At 36.3% G+C, this 20,423-nt stretch overlaps 1 protein-coding gene and 1 pseudogene across 2 annotated transcripts in view; both read left to right on the top strand.

Annotated features, from left to right (window-relative positions):
- WASHC4 (WASH complex subunit 4) overlaps positions 1-20,423 on the top strand; it is a 62,505-nt gene that overhangs the window by 12,462 nt on the left and 29,620 nt on the right. For both annotated transcript variants that reach the window (XM_047739674.1, XM_047739675.1), the window contains exons 9-16: positions 593-696; positions 1,246-1,366; positions 3,289-3,412; positions 3,518-3,645; positions 4,472-4,632; positions 9,612-9,738; positions 14,186-14,311; positions 19,195-19,302. In XM_047739674.1, coding sequence (XP_047595630.1) covers positions 593-696; positions 1,246-1,366; positions 3,289-3,412; positions 3,518-3,645; positions 4,472-4,632; positions 9,612-9,738; positions 14,186-14,311; positions 19,195-19,302 — 999 coding nt within the window. The remainder of the gene's footprint in view (positions 1-592; positions 697-1,245; positions 1,367-3,288; positions 3,413-3,517; positions 3,646-4,471; positions 4,633-9,611; positions 9,739-14,185; positions 14,312-19,194; positions 19,303-20,423) is intronic.
- LOC125106294 (COP9 signalosome complex subunit 5-like) lies at positions 14,402-16,040 on the top strand (annotated as a pseudogene).

Consider the following 20,423-nt stretch of genomic DNA (forward strand, 5'->3'; position numbering starts at 1 on the left):
GAGGTTTTTTTGTTGTTGTTGTTTTTTGCCTTTTTTCTATTTTATCTGTGAAGTTGATGAGGTATAACTGACCCACTATCAGTATAACTCTTTTTTTTTTTAAGATTTTATTTATTTATTTGACAGAGAAATCACAAATAGGCAGAGAAGCAGGCAGAGAGAGAGGGGGAAGCAGGCTCCCTGCTGAGCAGAGAGCCCGATGTGGGGCTCGATCCCAGGACCCTGAGATCATGACCTGAGCCAAAGGCAGAGACTTTAACCCGCTGAGCCACCCAGGCACCCCAGTATAACTCTTTTTTTCCCCCAATTGTGGCCAGTGGAGGTTCTCTTAAATGGTCTCTTTAGAGAGTGAAATAATTCAACAATTCTGTAAAATCACAATTAAGGATGAAGTAGTGGGCAAAGTGTTTCTCTATTTAAGGCTTGTTGTTCCATCTGAGGATTAATAGTTTCATCTGTGTATTAATAAACTGATTCATCCACTGCTTTAATTCAGTAGTAATTAGCCCAGTGTGTTTAACTTTAAAAATCCATAAGAAGCTTAACCTGTAATTAGTGATTAAATGATAATCATTAAAGGTTTTTTTGACAGACTATGTATGAGCACTTGGGGGAGCTGCTAACTGTTTTGCTTACTCTGGATGAAATTATTGATAATCATGTCACATTGAAAGAGCACTGGACTATGTACAAAAGGTGAGCCAGTTAAAATGGTTAAAATAGTCTTTACTTTGTATAGTTAATATATTAGTAAAAAGGAAGTAAACGTAAATAATGCAGATCTTTTAAAAGACCTGGAGATCTGTATTTAGAAGGATCTCATGTTAAATGTTTTTATGAATACAGCAACCATTTTTTGAGAGTATGATATACTTGTATAAAGCCTCCTAATTCTTAAAGTATAGTAGAATGTTATTTTGAGTATCTTAGAACTCAGGTTTGTTTTTTCCTAGGGTTCTATTCAAGTGACCGTTGTTTTTCATGAACTTGGTTTTATTTCACTGTATATTCTTAAGACCTGTTTAAGTTGAGGCGTCTTATGTCTGGTATCTAGAATATCTGAGTTTAGGATGATAGAAAAATATATGATTAGAAAATTAAATATATTAGCATTGTTTTTATTCAGATTTTCAAATGTATAGAACCAAACAGGAAATACAAATATAAAATTTTGATTTCTTGAAAAATTTTCAATTGAAGACTTTATTAGGAAAATTGAAGGTCTTTCTCCTAATCTTCCATAAGGTTACTGAAATCTGTTCATCACAATCCTTCAAAATTTGGAATTCAGGAAGAAAAACTAAAGCCATTTGAAAAGTTCTTGCTGAAGCTAGAAGGGCAGTTACTTGATGGAATGATATTTCAGGTATGAGCACTTTATCAGACTGTACTGAATGGGTTCCTTAGTTGAGCCAGCTTAGAACTACAGTATGACGCTTTCATAGCATATTGTTGAAAGATGTGTTCTTTAAAAGTGCTGTGGCTTAAACCATTGTTAGTGTACTAAAATATAATTATTTTAGTACCAAGTAGTAAACAAAATTAATAGTACTAGTTATGTTTGGGGTGAGGTTTTTTTTTTTAATTATGTAAAAGGATGAAACTATTCAAGGATCAAGATCTAAGCAGTTATGTTAATGTTTGTTGTTAACCTCTGTATCTGGGTTTGTTATACTGCCTTTTAAATGTCTGGTTAATTCTTCCTGGGCTCAGGGAATATAATTTGGGTTTGTTCAGTCAGATAGCTTCCTACCATTTAGCAGCTTTTTAAAGCTTAAATTAATTAAAATGAAAGAAAATAAAATTTCACTTTCCCCACCACTTTCAACTGCTTACTAGCTGTATGTAATCTAATTATTGCACCATACACTTCAACTTATATATATGTCAATAATATCATAATGAAGCTGGGAGAAAAATAGCCATAATTAGTTTGTGGCTAGCTATCATACTAGCACAAATGTAGAATATTTCTATGATCACAGAAAGTTCTTTTGGCTAGCACTGCTTTGGGTAATATTTATCAGAAATTGCAATATATTTATATTTAAAATCTGCTTCAGGGTTTTTTTTTTTAAATATTTATTTATTGACAGGCAGAGATCACGAGTAGGCAGAGAGGCCGGCAGAGAGGGTGGGGGGAAGCAGGCTCCCTCCTGAGCAGAGAGCCCGATGCGGGGCTCGATCCCAGGACCCTGAGATCATGACCTGAGCCGCAGGCAGAGGCTTTAACCCACTGAGCCACCCAGGTGCCCCTTCAGGGTTATTTTTTAATATATTTTACATAATCACAGTTTTTAAAAAATTGATGTATAGTTGACACATAATGTTACATTAACCTCAGGTGTACAACATAGTGATTGACAAGTCTATACATCATATTATGCTCAGGATCACAGTTTTTACAGATCGATCTGAACTCTTGTTTATATCAGTTTAATGGCTAGTGTATTAGATTCAGAAGGTCTTTTTTTGTCATTGATTCTTTTTCCAGGAGATTTTTTTTTAAAGATTTTATTTATTTATTCATTTATTTGACTGAGAGAGCACGAATCAGGGGAGGGGCAGGAGGAGGACAAGCACACTCCCCACTGAGCACACAGCCTGACACAGGCCTCTATCCCAGGACCCTAGCATCATGACCTGAGCCCAAGTCAGACACTTAACTGACTGAGCCACTCAGGTGCCCCTCCAGGAGACATTTCTATACATTCTGTAATAAAGTGCTAAGAAAGTAACTGTAATCAGAAAAAATTTACTCTTAAAAGTGCAAAGTAAAATAATAAAACATGTTTTCCAGTGTTGCATCAGACATATCTTCTTTACATCATTGAATATTCCTGTGTGTCTCTTCATGTAGAATTATGGATTTGTGGGGTGCTAGGATGGCTCAGATGGTTAAGCTTCTTGCCTTTAGCTCAAGTCATGATCTCTGGGTCCTAGGATGGAGCCCTGAGTCAGGCTCCCTGCTCAGTGGGGAGTCTGCTTCTCCTTCTCCCCACACCCTGCACCTCTCATGCCCTCTCTCTCTCAAATGAATAAAAAATAACTTAAAAAAAAAAGAATTACGGATTTGTGGTTCAGTTTTATTGCACTAACTGGTACTCAAATATGCACATACATACATATTCTAAAGGATTTAGATATTAGATGACATTAAGGTAAAAACTTGAGCCTCATTGTTAGTAAAATTAGAATGATGAATGTAGATCACACATACTATATTTAAATCTGTTTAATAGTTTATTATCCAGGGTCTAAATTTCTCTTTAAATGTTTCCTGTTTAGGCCTGTATAGAACAGCAGTTTGATTCTCTGAATGGAGGAGTATCTGTTTCAAAAAATAGCACTTTTGCTGAAGAATTTGCACATAGTATTCGCTCAATTTTTACAAATGTAGAAGCCAAACTCGGTAAAGTGCATTTTTAAATTTTTGTTGCTAAAGTTTGCATTTCCTTGAACATAGAACTTAAATGTTATTTGTTTCAATTTTCTCTCATGCTTTTGTTTTTATAAGGAGAACCTTCTGAAATTGACCAGAGAGACAAGTATGTTGGAATTTGTGGACTTTTTGTACTGCACTTTCAAATTTTTCGAACTATTGATAAGAAGTTTTATAAGTCTTTATTGGACATTTGTAAGAAAGTAAGAACTTGGAATTTTTATTTTTTTCAATTTCAATAGATGAAAAAGATTTTGGATAAAATTGGATATTCTAAAATGTATTTTATTCCTGCTTATAAAAGTGGTAATTCTTGTAATATTTTATAATAATTATAAAAATAATATTATAGTATTCATTTTTAAAAACCAGGCATTCCAGAAATAAGTACTATATAATTCCACATCGTATAAATACCTGTTTGTGGAGGTTTTTCCTATAAATATAGGTTTTTTTCTATAAATTAAATTCCTATTACTGTTACTACTTTTTTCTCTTCTTTTTCTTCTATTCTTCTCCTCTTCTTACCATCCCTTTTCATTATTGAAGTAGAAAAAAAATTGAAATCGGTTTTACATCTTTGTTATTTCCATGATGTGACATCTGATTTCAAAATTGAAAATTTAGTTTGTGTGTAGAATCAAGTGATACATGACTATGAGTACCCAGCCATCTTGGGTCTTTTATTTTTTCACTAATGTAGAATAAAAGTAAAAGTCATGAGGATTCAAGTTTCTGTTTGCTTTTTGCATATTTTTATCTGAAAATCTGTGTGTGTGTGTGTGTGTGTGTGTGTGCGCGCACGCGCGCACGCGCGCGTGTGTATGTATTTAATATTTAGGCAGAATAAAATTATTTTCATGCTCCACATCAGATACTGGGATGCCTTAATTGTGCCACAGCACAATAATATGTTTCATGATCTATAGTGATTATAAATTGTCTTCCATTGCATATGATAGAACTATTAAATAGCTTATTGTTTAGCCTGTATTTATTAATTTCCCTTCCTTATGTTTATTATTTCAGGTACCAGCCATCACTCTAACTGCTAATATTATTTGGTTTCCTGATAATTTTTTGATCCAGAAAATACCAGCAGCTGCCAAACTTCTAGACAGAAAAAGTCTTCAAGCCATTAAAGTACACAGAGATACTTTCCTACAGCAGAAAGCTCACTCACTTACCAAGTAGGTTTTATAAGTGCTCATAATGAATATATTTATATACTTCATATTCTTGGATTTTATATTGACTCAAAATATGTGGAAAACACTTGGTTATAAGAATAAATTTATTTATTACCAGAGGAAAATGTTGGACAATCTCCAGGAGACTTATTTTTTAGGATTTTTTTTTTTGCTTTACATGATGTAGGTTTAAACTCTGCTAAAGATATAGGAAAACTATACTTTATGGAGATGTATGTGTGCATACGTACGTACCCAAATATACGTGCATTTGCACACATGGATGCGTGCACACATAACTTTATATCGATACATTAAATATTTTTTGTGTGAAGTGTAGTTCCTGTAGTAGAGCCATTTGATGACATTAAAAGTATTGTGTGTCCATGATTCAGTGACGGTTTTTCGGAGTTGATTTTAATTTGATTCACTCCTTTTTTAAAATTTTTATTTTTATGAAAGTAATATATGTACGTATTTAAAAAGTCAAGTACTAAAAGTTTAAAGGGAAAAATAATTGTCTCCAGCCCACTTTCACCCTGTATCAGATCCTAGTCACTTAAAGAACACTTTTAACTTCAGTTTCTTCTGATATTTACATCCTTATATTTTGTCCAAGTCTTACTATGTAAAATTTCAAATATGCACAAAATAGAGAAAACAGCATAATGGACCCCCATGTTCTCATCGCCTAGATTCAACATTTAAATTAACTGCACATTCTTGAGTGTGCTACCAAAAGCACATGTTGAATGTGGATGAAGATTTTAAGTCAGGTGATCCAGGACTGTGCTACTGGCCCTGTGCTGGAGACAGTTTTTTTGTCACATGATTAAAAGATAATAGGGAAATTTATCTACTTCCTTTTGATTTCGACCATCAACGGGAAATAGGGCCACTATTGCAGAGTAGGGAAAGAAGGAGTTATGTCAGGAATGTAGGAGGTCCCCTGAAGCATCTCTTAGTACTCCCAAATCCTGTGATTAAAGTCAGTGGAAAATGACAATTACTCAATTTAGGCAGAATTATTCACCGCAGAGATTCCTGAACTCTCTCGTACATTTTAAAACAGAACTGAGAAGGGAAAAAGACATAGTTTGGATTTAAGGAAATGAATCCAATAAGATGGAGAGATAGGGATGAGGTTTAGTAGCAGTAATTAAACGGATATTTTGATTATCAGACGCATAATGTTCTTTAACAGTGTGATGTAGTTGCTAAAAATGCCGGTATATACTTGGATTACATTAATAACTATACCTGGGTTATGGGAACTGATAGTTATATCTATGCCATGTGAATTGGTAGTTTTGTTGAAGTTTTATTCATCAGATCATAGTCAGTATTTGGTGGTGTCACATTTAAGAGGGACACAAATGCAGCAACCCTAAAAGAAGCGGTCAGGATATGTCAGAAGACCTGACTACCATGCCCTTTGAAGAATCTCTATATAATTTGGCCTTTCAAAGAGAAATCCGAGGAATGCTCCTTAAATATTTGAGGGGTGTTCAGATAGAAGAGGGAACAGATTTGATCTCTGTGGCTCCAGAAGGTTGAACTAGAACCAAAAGATGATGACAGATCATAATAATTACCAATATTATTGAGCTCTGTGTAGCAGGCATTGTGCTAAAGGCTTTAAACACTTTGTCTCATACAAACTCTGTAGCAGTCTTCTCATATGGAAAATAATAAAGGTTGCATCTAATATTAACCTGGTCCTTTCTGTAAGCCAATAACTAAAATATTTCAGGAACTTCACATGTATCATCTCTTTTAATCATCTGAGAATTTTATGAGGTAGATACTGTTGTTATGGCCATTTTATAGGTGAGAAAATTGAAGTAGATTAAACTTACCCAAATTTAAGCAGCTAGTAGGTGGCGGATCTGGACAGTCCCAACTCTAGAGCACAAGCTGTTACCTGCTACTCTATAGTCCTCGTTTTATCCCATTTTTAGATAAAGAAAATGAGGCTTAGAGAAGTGAACTTCACCAGATCACACAACTAAGTACGTGTTAGAGAAGGCATGCAGACCTGTACCAGACCTACTGTAGCGTGTCTGGAGCAGAGTCATACAGGCTGCTCTGAGAGCTAATGCGCTCTTTTCCTAGAGCTGAATAGGTAGACTGTAGATGACCAGTGGTCCAAGATGCTGTAGAAAGGGAGGCTTATCAGGCGGAAGACTGAAAAAGTTGACTTTCAGTGACACCCCCCCCCCCCCCCCCCCCGATAACATTTTATGTTTCTAAATTATTTGATTCTAAAGATACACAGTCACCACTGAGCTCCAGGGAGCTAAAGTGTCCTTTCAGGGAGCTAAAAGGGATAGTGTCCTTTTCAGTCTCCTTGCAGTTCTCCCAAAGAAACCTCGGAAGAGAGGAAACAGTGTGATCAGCATGAGTTTTGTCTAATATTTTAGGAAAAGTTGAGGGAGTTACTGAGAGCTCTCCCGGTAAGGTTCCAGAGTTCATTACGTAAGTGAGAAGGAAGCAGTGGGGGACAGTTTCCCTGCCCTCCGACTATGCACTAGACTCTAGCTGGCCAAGTGCCCCAGCCACGTTCTTGACTGGGGTTCAAGGTTTGTAGATGCATTGCTACATTTTGCTTTTCCTTCACAACCATTTCGATACTGGGAACACTGACTTTAAAGGATAGAGGTATGAACCTTCATTTCAAACCTCTGTTGACATACAAATGTTGACACCATTTTGTGTTTTATATTGGGACAGGAAATTTTTTCTCATTAGTATTTTTCCTGTTCATACTTTGAAATGAAGCTGACCCATATGACAGACCTTTGGCTATTTTTGGACACCCTTTGTCAATGAACTTGCTTTTTAAGGCTTGAAGCAGTTTCATTTTTATGTATTTGCAAGAGATGAAGATCATCTGGTGTCTGGAGGGAGTAGTAATGGGTGGAGTAATAGGCAAACCTCTGCTTTGTTTTGCACAGTCTGATCTAAAACCGAGTGAGAGTGCCTTTGACTGTGTTATTAGCCTTCTTCCTAATGTTATCAATTATCGTCAGGGAGCACTCCGTAATGTAGGCCTCTTCCTTCTGTCCTTGCTTGTGACTTTTCTGTTCCTTCCTGTATGTTATGTCCCTGCTGAATACTGATCACAGCCTCCTCAAAAGTGGAGGCATTGCCCTAGGACTTTACTCTTTCTCTGTGCTCCACATTTTTAAGTTGAATAATCCATAAGTCAAATAATGTTAGCACCATTCAAGGCAAAGCCAAAAGTGCAGCGGTTGCTGTTATTTGTTTAATGGAATCCTGGCTCAGCAGAAATTTTTCTGAGATTTGATGCTAGGCTTCACTCCTTAAAACACAGTCATTAAAAATTTTGGTGTAATACCTCTTCAGGCTGAGTTCTTGAGATTGTCAGACAGCTTGGCAGTATTTTTTGTTTGCTTGTTTTTAAGATTTATTTACTTATTTTAGAAAGAGCAAGCTTGAGTGAGCCTGAGTAACCCCTTCAGTGGGGTTAGGTGCAGAGGGAGAGGGAGCAAGAATCCTTAAGCAGACTCCCCACTGAGTGCAGAGCCTGATGTGGGACACCATCCCAGGACTCCGAGATCATGACCTGAGACTAAATCAAGAGTCAGCGGCTTAGCCAACTAAGCTGCCCGGGTGCCCCTGAAGGAGGTTTTTAGAAAGAGTTGGTAACATGAGATCCCACAAAGGGGAATTGTTCATTTTTTTCCCACACTTTTGGCTTCTGGGCCCAAAATTCCCATCTTGAGCAATTTGAGATGCATTGATAGAGTGATTCAGTGTTTGTAATTGGGCTGCATAGGAAAATTATGTTATTGATTTAGTCTTTCCCGGATGGGAAATCTTTCTAGATTTGGGCTTGTATCTTGGCTCAGCTATGTACCCGTTGTTTGATCTTGGGCACGTTATTAACTTCCCTGAGTATCAGTTTCCTCTTCTGTAAAATGGAGATCATAATACCTACCTCCTAAGGCTAATGTGAGGATTGAATGAGTTACTTTGTGTGAGGTTCTCAGAACAGTGGCTGACATAATAAGTATTCAGTAAATGCAGCTTTTATGACCAGATTTTGACCACTTCCAGTCTCCCATTCTGGTTCAAGTTGTTATCCCCTTTCTTCTGTATTATCACAGTAGCTGCCTAAGTGGTTTTCCAATATTACCCTTGTTCCCTTTATAGTTTATTTTTAGCATATCAGCCAAGGTGATACTGGTCCTCTGCAAAGTTAGATTAAGTCACTCTGTTCAAAGTCACTCTGTTCATTAAGTCACTCTGTTGATGGCTTTCCATTGAAATCCTCCCTAAAAGTTCTTACACAAATCCTGTTCTACTCCCCGTCTTTCCCACACCGCCCCCTCCCACTTCTCTGATTTCCTTGTTTCCTCATCTCTGCTCTCTGACCTCCAGCCAAACTGACTTCTTTGTTATTACTTGAACATGCCAGACTTACTTACTGTTTTAGAGCATTTGCATTTGTTATTCACTTTCCTAGAATTCCCTTCTCATATATTAACATGGATTACTCATTCATCTTCTTCAAATCATGGCTCAAAATCTTTTCAATGAGCCTGCTTTGATCACTGTATTTAAAATTGTATCTGCCACTCAAGTCCCTATCTCTTTTCCCTGCTACATTTTTTCTATAGCACATATCATCTAACATCTTATAGATTTTAATTATTGATTTCTTTATTAAGCCACTCTCCTTTCTAGAATGTAAGTTTCATTGTGGCAAGAATTTATATCCATTGCGTTTACTGCTAACTTTTGTTTTTAGTACTGAGAAAGAGTGCTTCAGCTATATGGGCATTCTGTAAACATTTGTTGAATGAGTAAATTATAGATGTATGTAGGATGTTTATAGTTTGAAAACCGGAAAGGTGGCTGCTACAAGGAAATATTTTATCCCAACCAGTTCAAAGAAATGGAAGTAAATTTTCTTTCCTGTGCTGAGTAACTGCAATATTTTCCTTTGTTAGAGATGTACAGTCTTACTACGTCTTTGTGAGCTCATGGATGATGAAAATGGAATCTATTTTATCTAAAGAGCAGAGAATGGATAAATTTGCTGAAGACCTCACCAATAGATGTAATGTTTTTATACAGGTAGTTGCATCTTCTTACTTAGAATATTTTGGGGGTCATTTCTTTGTTAATCCAATGTATAGAAGTAACCCTTTAAAAAAACTGGAAAGGATAGGATATATTTTTGTTTTTAAAAACTGAAATTGATTTGATTGCGTTTGGATCTGTGTGATTTATTAATTTGTATATTCTAATACATGCAATTTTATTCCCTTCAAAGCATGACTTTTTTGCTGTTTTGATATGTTTTATTTCCATTATCCTTTAGTTCAAAATATTTAAGAAATTTTATTGTGATTTCTTTTTAGGTCTCTGAGTTACCTTGAAAGATATTTTTTAATTTCTAAAGATATGAGGATTTCCTCGTTACTTTTTATTATCGGTATCTAGAAATAACAAGATAATTTCGGTAATTTGAAATGTGTTGAGATTGGCATTATGGCCCGCCCTGTGGTCAACTTTGGTAAACTTTTCATGTGCACTTGAATATCTAATTTGCATTTGTTGGTTGTAGTGTTCTGTATATGTCAAGCAGGTCATGTTTGTTAATGATTTTGTCTGCATATTGTATCAGTTACTGAGAATTGGTTTAGAATCTTCCTCTGGCATTGTGGATTTGTCTGTTTATTCTTTGTCAGTTTTTTTTTAGGCCAAGTGAGTGTATAACATTCACAGTTGTTTTATCTTCCTGGTGAATTGAACCTTTTATCATTGTGAAATGTCCCTTTTATCTTTAGTAGTGCTCTTTGTCATAGGTCTTGTGTGTGTGATAGTAACATAACTATACCAGTTTTCTTTCAGTTAAGGTCTACATGGTATTTTTTTTGATCCTTTTACTCACAATCTGTTTGAACCCTTATATTTAATGTCTGTCTCCTGAAGCAGTATAAATTTTTCTTCAGTCTGATAATCTTTGTTTTTTCATTTTTTAAAAAGATTTTATGTATTTATTTAGAGATAGATGCATGAGTGGGGGGAGGAGCAGAGGGAGAGGAACAAGCAGACTGTGCTAAGTGCGGAGCCTGATGTGGGGCTTAATCTCACAACCCTGAGATCATGACCTCAGCTGAAGCCAAGAGTCAGATGTTTAACCAACTGAGTCACTCAGGCATCCCTTTTCATTATTTTTTCTGTCATTGCTGATGTATTTGGATTTAAAGTAGCACCTGACTAATTGCTTTCTGTTTGTCTCACTTGTTCTGTGTCCCTTTTTCCTTTCCTTTCTTCCTCTTTTGAATTAGTTTCATCATTTTATTTCTCCCACTATTAGGTTTTTAATTCTATATACCTTTATTGGTTTTTTTTAATAGTTACTGTAGAGATTTTAAGATACATCATTTAACCTTCAACTCCAGAATAAATGAGTAGTTTTATCTCTTTCTAGACAGTGTAAGGATCTTAAGCCAACTTAATCATATTTATCACTTTCTCACCCCTGCTGCTATTGTTTATTTTTATTCTCTATATTAAACTTCACAAGGTGGTATTATTGCTGCTGCTGTTTTTATAGTCCATTTAGATTTACCCACATATTTATCTGTTCTGTCTTTCCTGCATCTCTCCATCCTTCTATTTGTGGAATATCTGTTAGTATTTCATTTAAACTGTCTCTCTGATGATGAATTATCACCATTTTTTTGTCTGAATATGTCTTATTTCAATTTCATTTTTGAAGGCAGTTTTGCTACATACAGAATTCTGGGTTGGCAGGATCCCTTACCTTCCTCCCCACTTTATTGTCTTCTGTCTTCTTTTATTTTTGTTGAGAAGTCAGCTGTCAGTTTTGTTGCTTTCTCAATGTGAGTCTTTCTCTGATTGCTTGTAAGATCTTTTTGGTTTTTAGTTAATATTACTCTGAGGTACCTAGGTGTAGTTTTCTTTGTGTCAGTGCTGCTTGGGATTTGTAGAGCTTCCAGGATTTATGGAAAACTCTCAGCCATTAAGTCTTCAAGTGCTCTTTTTGTTTTATTTTCTCTCTCTCTCTCTCTCTAATTTTCTCTTCAGCTATCTTTAATCTACTGTTAAACCTATCACTGAATTCTTATTTTACTTTTTAGCTTTTTGTTTTTTATAATTTCCAGTTCTCCTTTTGAATAAATTTTGTTTCATTTCCTTCAACATATTCAGCATAATTATTTTGAAACCCATGTCTAATAATTTCATTATCTGGCTATTTCTCTTATCTCTTGTTTCTCTGGTTTTTGGATATATCTCATTGCTTTGTATGCCTGGTTATTTTCTTATAATGTGTGGCACATTGTATATGAAAAACTGTGGATATAATTGAAAGATCTGGATATTTTTTTTTTCTCCAGAGAAGATTTAATAATCTTTGTTTCTGATGTACAGCTAGTCTAGGACAACTAGCAACCCAGATCACCTCAACTCAGTCATGGATTGTGATGATTTGAAATGGGTCCTAAATTCCATGATGGCTGTTTTTTTGAGTTCACCCTTACTTTTTAGGTAGTTGTTCAGGATCCCGATCCAGAACCTAGGTTTACAGGACCTCCATCCCTCTTTGATGGGCCATGAACTCCTATTTTCATCCCCCTTTCCTTTCTGTGAGATGTTGAAAGATAACATTTGGCTTCTGTCTTTATTCTCTTTTGGAATGGGCAGATGTCTCTCTTTTTTTTTTTTTTAAAGATTTTATTTATTTATTTGACAGAGAGAGATCACAAGTAGACGGAGAGGCAGGCAGAGAGAGAGAGGGAAGCAGGCCTCCTGCTGAGCAGAGAGCCCGATGTGGGACTCGATCCCAGGACCCTGAGATCATGACCCGAGCCGAAGGCAGCGGCTTAACCCACTGAGCCACCCAGGCGCCCTGGAATGGGCAGATGTCTCTTAAGGGAAAGTGGCCACAAATGCCATGCTCACCTCTCTGGGTTTCTGTCTTCTAGATTTTGCCCTTATATTACCTTATTTTTGTGGTAGTTCTTTGATGCCTTCTAAGAAATTTAAAAACATATTTTGCCCGGATTTGCTAGTTGTTCTTTGTAGGAAGACTGGTCCAATTTATTTATTCTGCCATTAACAGAAACAGGCCCTAGATCTCTTCCCTCCCCATTTAGATTTTTAAATGACATCCTTTTAAATGATGCAAATTAATGGCCATCTGAATGGTATGATATCAACCTATGAGTTTTTTCTCCTCCATTACCCCTCAAAGAAGAAGCTCCCTTTTTCTCCCTGCCTTAGAGTTACACTTTTGCTGTTCCTTGTGTCTGCTTTTTAACTTTTCTAAGTGCTGCGTTAGGGCGGAGTCTAGTGTAATAGACCTGTATCTGACAAGGTAAGACTTGGGGCTCTTTCCTGTGTGTATGCCCCAAGCTTTAGTATTATTGTCTGTCACCTTTCTTAGGATGCTACCTTTTTTTTCGTTTCTTATTCTTTAATTTAGCACATCTCTTTATCACAGAGCCATTATTGGTTCAGAGAAACTCCTCCCTCCCATCTGTATTGACTATCACTCCTTTACTGGGTCATTGTGACACTGATGCCAGAGAGTTCTGGCATATCTCTCACATATGATAGAGGAAAAGAAAGAAAGTTGAGAATCAGTACCATATCACTTCTGCCCAACTCCTTGGATATATCCACAGTAGTATAGTTTAGGTTCATCTCTAAACTGTAACATGTATCTTTTTTTTGGTCCTTGATAACCCAAAGAATCTTTATTATTATGTTTCTGTGTGGTTTTTTAGATCTAAATGAAAATATATCTGAGAGATAATATTCTTTTTCCTGATTTCTTATTCCATCCTATTTCCCTGGGTTTGCAAGCACTCAGAATATTTTTTAAACCTCACAAGACCTGTGTTCTTCCTTTGTGAATACAAGGATAGGAAGAAATTTGTTCTAATTGGGCCAGGAGGAGAAAAACTCTGATTAGTACCAGTATAGGCAGGGGACACGGTAGCAGATGGACAGTGGTGATCAGCTTTGGTGAAAAGGAAAAGGGGAATTGGCTTGAAAGTGAGAAATACCTTTTGATACGTGTGCTGGCCAGAGAGCAGCTATCCTTCTCCTTCTCATTTTTCAGTTCCTAGTTCCTTGGAGTCCTTAGCTTTTGTCTGCAGCAGATAGGAGTCTTTATGCTCTTGTCTGGCAGGTAAGATAAGGATGAATAGATATCTTCCTGACATTCAGATAATTTCTCTGAAGGGTTTGTGTGTGTTTTTAATGGGAAGATTCTTTAACTATAATTACATACCATAATTTTAACAGTACTAAACTTATGGTATGTAATGGGTTAAATACACTTTTAAGGGTTACTTTGAAACTTCACCATCGTGTGTATATTGTATGTGGAAAAGTATTTAAAAATCTTAAGAGCAGACTTTAAAATGAACTTTACAAACAATAGTTATTGGCAAGTTGAGGAATAATTATTACATAGAGAATGAAATGTTCAAGAAATGAAAGTTTTTATTGTAATTATAATCAGTGTTTTATTTTTTTATAGGGCTTCTTATATGCATACAGTATTAGTACCATTATTAAAACCACAATGAATCTCTACATGTCAATGCAAAAGCCAATGACCAAAACCTCAGTTAAGGCATTATGCAGGCTTGTTGAACTTCTCAAGGTATGTTTAAAATTATTTTACTTGCCATTATAATTGAAAATTGACCTGTGCTTAAATTAAGGTGCGTTTGTAATATTAGACTTCTTGATTATGAGAGTAAAAAATTGTGGGAGTGTCTTGGCTGCCTCGAGGGACTAGTACAAGTTTGCACCTGTGGTGGGAAGGGTCTGAAGCCCACACCGGGGAACCTAGTGAGGTAAAGTTGCGTCTTGGTTGTTGAGGCAACAACTTCTCTGATTCCTTGGCGGTGGTGGTGTCTGGAAGTGCTATGGCTCAGAAAACCTGGGAACTGGCCAACAACTTGCTGGAAGCCCAGAACATCGACGAAATCTACAAATACGACAAGAAACAGCAGCAAGAAATAACGGGCGGCGAAGCCCTGGACTAAGGATCACCATTACTTTAAGTACTGCAAAATCTCAGCATTGGCTCTACTGAAAATGGTGATGCATGGCAGATCGGGAGGCAACTTAGAAGTGATGGGCTTAATGCTGGGAAAGGTGAATGGTGAAACCATGATCATTATGGACAGTTTGGCTTGCTTGTAGAGGGCACTGAAACCCGAGTAAATGCTCAGGCTGCTGCATATGAGTCCATGGCTGCGTATATAGAAAATGCCAAACAGGGCGGCTGCCTTGAAAATGCAATTGGCGGGTATCACAGCCATCCTGGCTATGGCTGCTGGCTTTCTGGGATTGATACTACTGCTCAGATGCTCAGTCATCTGTTCCAGGAACCATTCGTAGCAGTAGTAATTGACCCAAAAAGAACAGTATCAGCAGGGAAAGTGAATTTTGGAGCCTTTAGGACATACCCAAAGGGCTACAAACCCCCTGATGAAGGACCTTCTGAGTACCAGACTATCCCACTTAATAAAATAGAAGACTTTGGTGTACATTGCAAACAACATTATGCCTTAGAAGTCTCATATTTCAAATCCTTAAATTGGATCACAAATTGCTTGAGCTTTTGTGCAATAAATACTGGGTGAATACACTGAGTTCCTCTAGTTTGCTTACTAACGCAGACTATACCACTGCTCAGGTCTGTGATTTGTCTGAAAAATTAGAACAGTCAGAAGCTCAGCTGGGACAAGGGAGTTTCATGTTGGGTTTAGAAACACATGACAGAAAGTCAGAAGACAAACTTGCCAAAGCTACAAGAGACAGCTGTAAAACTACCATAGAAGCTATCCATGGATTGATGTCTCAGGTTATGAAGGATAAACTGTTTAATCAAATTAACGTTTTTAAACAATCACCAGGTAGTACTTTTGACTGAAAGCCAGTATGAGAAAAATACCCAAGTAACACTTTAAAGCCGGTTACCAAAAATCTTATTAGAAATACAGGGTGTTCTGAAGTGTCCTGAATATTAACACCGTGTAATAAAACTGTTTAAAATGAAAAAAAAAATGGGAAAGTGTACTTATCTCTCAGTTGGCTAAAGAAACTGGCCATTGAAAGAAATTTTCTGAGTAACTTCTTGTGAATTACCAATGTATTTAAACTTTATTAAAAATTAGCATTTAGTGAGAGAGAGAAGGAGGACAATGACAAGGTTAGCTTAAGTATTAGTAAAGTTTTACTCAAGTTTTAAGCATGTTCCCTGAATTATGAAAGAGTATGACCTGGCCCAAAAATTGATACATAGGTCAGGGAACAAAATGGGGACCCCAGAAATAAACCCACAATTATATGATCAGTTATGACAAAGGAGACAAGAATATACAGTGAGGAAACAGTCTGTTTAATAAATGGTGCTGGGAAAACTGGACAGCTACATGTAAAGAATGAAACTGGACCACTTTCTGATGCCATACACAAAAATAAACTCAAACTGGATTAAAGACTTAAATGTGAGACCTGAAACCGTAAAAATCCTAGAAGAGAGCACAGGCAGTAATTTCTCTGGTATCAGCCATAATGTTTTTCTAGATATGTCTCCTAAGGCAAGGGACACAAAAGCAAAAAATAAACTACTGGGACTATGTCAAAATAAAAAGTTTTGCACAGCAAAGGAAACCATCAACAAAACAAAAATACTGACTGAATGGCTGAAGATATTTGGAGTTAATATCTGAAATATATAAAGAACTTACACAACTCAACACCAAAAAAACAAAACAAAACAAAAACAACCACAATTAAAACATGGGTAGAGGATCTAAGGAGACATTTTTCCAAAGAAGACATACAGATGGCCAATAGACAGTTGAAAAGATCCTCAACATCACTGATCAGGAAAATGCAAATCAAACCAACAATGAGATATCCTCTTACATCAGTTAGAATGGCTAATATCAAAATGACAGGAAATAACAAGTATTGGCGAGGATGTGAGAAAAAGGAACACTCATGCATTGTTGGTGGGAATGTAAATTGGTATAGCCACTGTGGAAAGTAGTATGGAGGTTCCTCAAAAGTTAAAAATATAAATATCACATGATCCAGTAATTCCACAACTAGATATTTACCCAGAGAAACTGAAAACTCTAATTCGAAAAGATACATGCCCCCCCATATTCATTGCAGTATTATTTGTAATAGCTAAGATATGGAAACAACCTAAGTATCCTTCAGTAGACAAATGGATAAAGAAAATGTGGTATATATGTAATGGAATATTACACAGCCATAACAGGATGAGATTTGAGACAACATGGATGGACCTAGAGGGCATTATGCTAAGTGAATTAAGTCAGATGGAAAGATAAATATCATATAATTCCATTCATAAGTGGGATCTAACAACAACAATAACAAATGAATAAAAAGTCAGAATCAGTCCTATAAATGTAGGAAACAAACTGATGATTATTGGCAGGGTGAGGTAGGTGTAGAAGGTTGGTTAAAATTGGTGAAGGGGAGAGGGCAGTACAGGTTTCCAGTTATGGAATGAGTAAGTCATGGGAATAAAAGGTGCAGCTTGAGCAATATAATCAGTGATACTGAAATAGAAATGTAATGGGGTAGTTGGTAGCTATACCTGTGGTGAACATAGCATAGTGTATAAACTTGTCAAATCACTAGGTTGTACACCTGAAACTAATGTAACATTGTATGTCAACTATACTAAAAAAAAAAGAGAGATCCATTTTGTGTTGAAATGCATATGAGGCTATCAAAATGAGGCTATTATTATTATTTATTTATCTGAGAGAGAGCATGAGAGGTGAGAAGGTCAGAGGGAGAAGCAGGCTCCCCATGGAGCTAGGAGCCTGATGCAGGACTCAATCCTGGGACTCCGGGATCCTGACCTGAGCCCAAGACAGTTGCTTAACCAACTGAGCCACCCAGGTGCCCAGAGGCTATTATTTTGTAATACAGAGAAAGTGCTGTGATCTTGTGATTTGAATACTTTTGAAAATATGATAAAATTGTTTCTTAGCATATTCTATATAAATAAATAAAACCCCTTCTAGGCAGGAGAATCCACTTAACTTTTGTAAAAATTGAAATTAAAAAATTTGCTAGCGGGGCGCCTGGGTGCTTCAGTGGGTTAAGCCCCTTTGGCTCAGGTCATGATTTCAAGGTCCTAGGATTGAGCCCCACATCAGGCTCTCTGCTCAGCAGGGAGCCTGCTACTTCCCCCTCTCTCACTGCCTGTCTCTCTGTCAAATAAATAAATAAAATCTTTAAAAAAAAAGTTGTTAGCTATTTCTGCTAATGTCTTTAGATTTACTTAAGAAATTAAAATTTGGGGCTGATTTTTAGTCTTTTTTAAAGATATAATTTATTTACTATAAATGCAGAAATGTATGTATAGGTATGTTTATACATATGTATTTAATAAACATAATTAGAAAATAGACACTTAAAAACACACCATCCCATTTAGGAAATATTAATATTTTTACAAACCCCCTGTGCCATCCCTTGGTGATTACATCTTATTCTGCTCCCTCAGAGGAAACCCTTGTCTTGAATTTGATGCTTACATTTCCCTTGTTTTTCTTTTTGGTTTATCAGATATGGATGAATCTATAAATCATTCATTGTTCAGTTATGTTCTTGAAGTTTATATTAATGAAGTAATACTTCATATATTTTTGACTTGCTTTTTTTTAAACTCAGAATTTTGTATTTGAACATGTTGGGATGATTTTCACTTCATTTCATTTCATTTCATTTCATTTTCATTGCTGTGTAGTTTTCCTATGGGTGGACCTTTGGGTGGTTTCCAGTTGTTGCTCTTACAAACAAAGTTGTTGTTCTTGCATATGTTTCTTGGTGTAATTGTGCCAAGAGTTTTTCTGAAGTATTATGTGTCTATAGTGGATTGCTGGGTTGTGTGTTATGTACATGTTTAGCTTTTCAAGAGGATGCCAAATTCTTCCCTATATTCTGTAAGCTTACCTACCTTCTGATGGACTAGATTTCCCATTGTTTCCTAACTGACCAACACTGGTAGTATCTGGATTTTGTTTTTTTTTTTCCTTTTTGGTGGGAGGCAAATTTTTGGTGGGAGGTAAATGATTTTATTTGTAGTGTTTATTTCCCGGATTGTTGATGATGGGGTCTTTTTCAAGTGTTTATTGACTGTGTTTTTTCTTTTGTGAAAAATCAGTTCTTTTGTTCAGTTTTCTATTAAATTATTTGCCATTAAAAATGTTCCATTCATTTATTTATTCTGAGTACTAAATCCTTGTGTGTGGCAAAAATTTTCTCATACTTAGGCCTTTTTATTTTTTTAATAGTGGCTTTTGATGAACAGAAATTCTTTAATTTTAATGTAGTTGAATTTATCAATCTTATCCTATATCAAGTGCTTATGGATCTCATTTGCAAATTCCTTACCTAACCCAAGGTCTTCAAGGTATTCTATAATTTGCCTAAAAGCTTTAAGTTGATTTTCACAATATTCCTTGTGGTTCTTTTAAGGCAATAGAGCATATGTTCTACAGAAGAAGCATGGTTGTGGCTGATTCAGTCTCACATATAACACAGCACCTTCAGCATCAGGCTCTTAATTCTATATCTGTGGCCAAGGTATGAAGTTTATTATGTATTCAACATAATTATCTTTTTAGTTTGCTATTCTGTTGTTTTATATGTGTTTTTTTAGTTTAATCTGTTTACTCCATGCCTTCAAACATATTAATTCTTGGCCCGTTTCTCCGTGGTATTTTATGATTGTTACTTAGAGTGATCAGGGTTGTCTTAACTCTGAACTTGCAGCATGTAATATATTAACACTCCTGTATTTAAAAATGACATTGTGGGAGCACCTGGGTGGCTTAGTCCATTAAATGTCTTCCTTTGGCTCAGATCATGATCCTAGGGTCTTGGAATCGAGCCCTGTGTTCGGCTTCAGAAGGGAGTCTGCTGCTGCTTCTCCCTCTACTGCTTACCTTGCTTGTGTTCTCTTGTTCTCATTCTCTCTCTCAAATAAAAAATCTTTTTAAAAAAATTACATTGAGTATAGTTTTTTTTTTTAAGATTTTATTTATTTGTTAGAGAGAGAGAGTACACGCAAGCAGGCAGAGAGGCAGGCAGAGGCAGCGAGAGAAGCAGGCTCCCTCCTAGCAAGGAGCCCAAAGCAGGACTCAGTCCCAGGACCCTGGGATCATGACCCGAGCTGAAGGCAGCGGCTTAACCGACTGAGCCACCCAGGCGTCCCAATATTGAGTATAGTTTTAAAATATGCCTTTTTAAAGAAATAATTTCCTTCTTAAATTAATATGAAAATTTTAGAATGTGGCCTCTGCTGTTATCTTGAACTGCCTCTCAAAAAGCCTAATATGGAAATTTTAAAAGATGCTTAATACATTTTCTTTCCCTGACAGCACTAAATGGTAATGTTATAGAAATAAAGCATATAGGGGCGCCTGGGTGGCTCAGTGGGTTAAAGCCTCTGCCTTCCGCTCAGGTCATGATCCCAGGGTCCTGGGATCGAGCCCCACATCGGGCTCTCTGCTCAGCAGGGAGCCTGCTTCCTCCTCTCTCTCTACCTGACTCTTTGCCTACTTCTGATCTCTCTCTGTCAAATAAATAAATAAAAATCTAAGAAAAAAAAAAAGAGAGAAATAAAGCATATAACATCAGAAAAAGATGAACAGGGAAAGCATTTGTCTAAGCTCTCTTAAATTGAACCATGGAAATATTACCCT

The sequence above is a fragment of the Lutra lutra genome, chromosome 8 (assembly GCF_902655055.1).
Source record: "Lutra lutra chromosome 8, mLutLut1.2, whole genome shotgun sequence".
Lineage (NCBI taxonomy): Eukaryota > Metazoa > Chordata > Mammalia > Carnivora > Mustelidae > Lutra > Lutra lutra.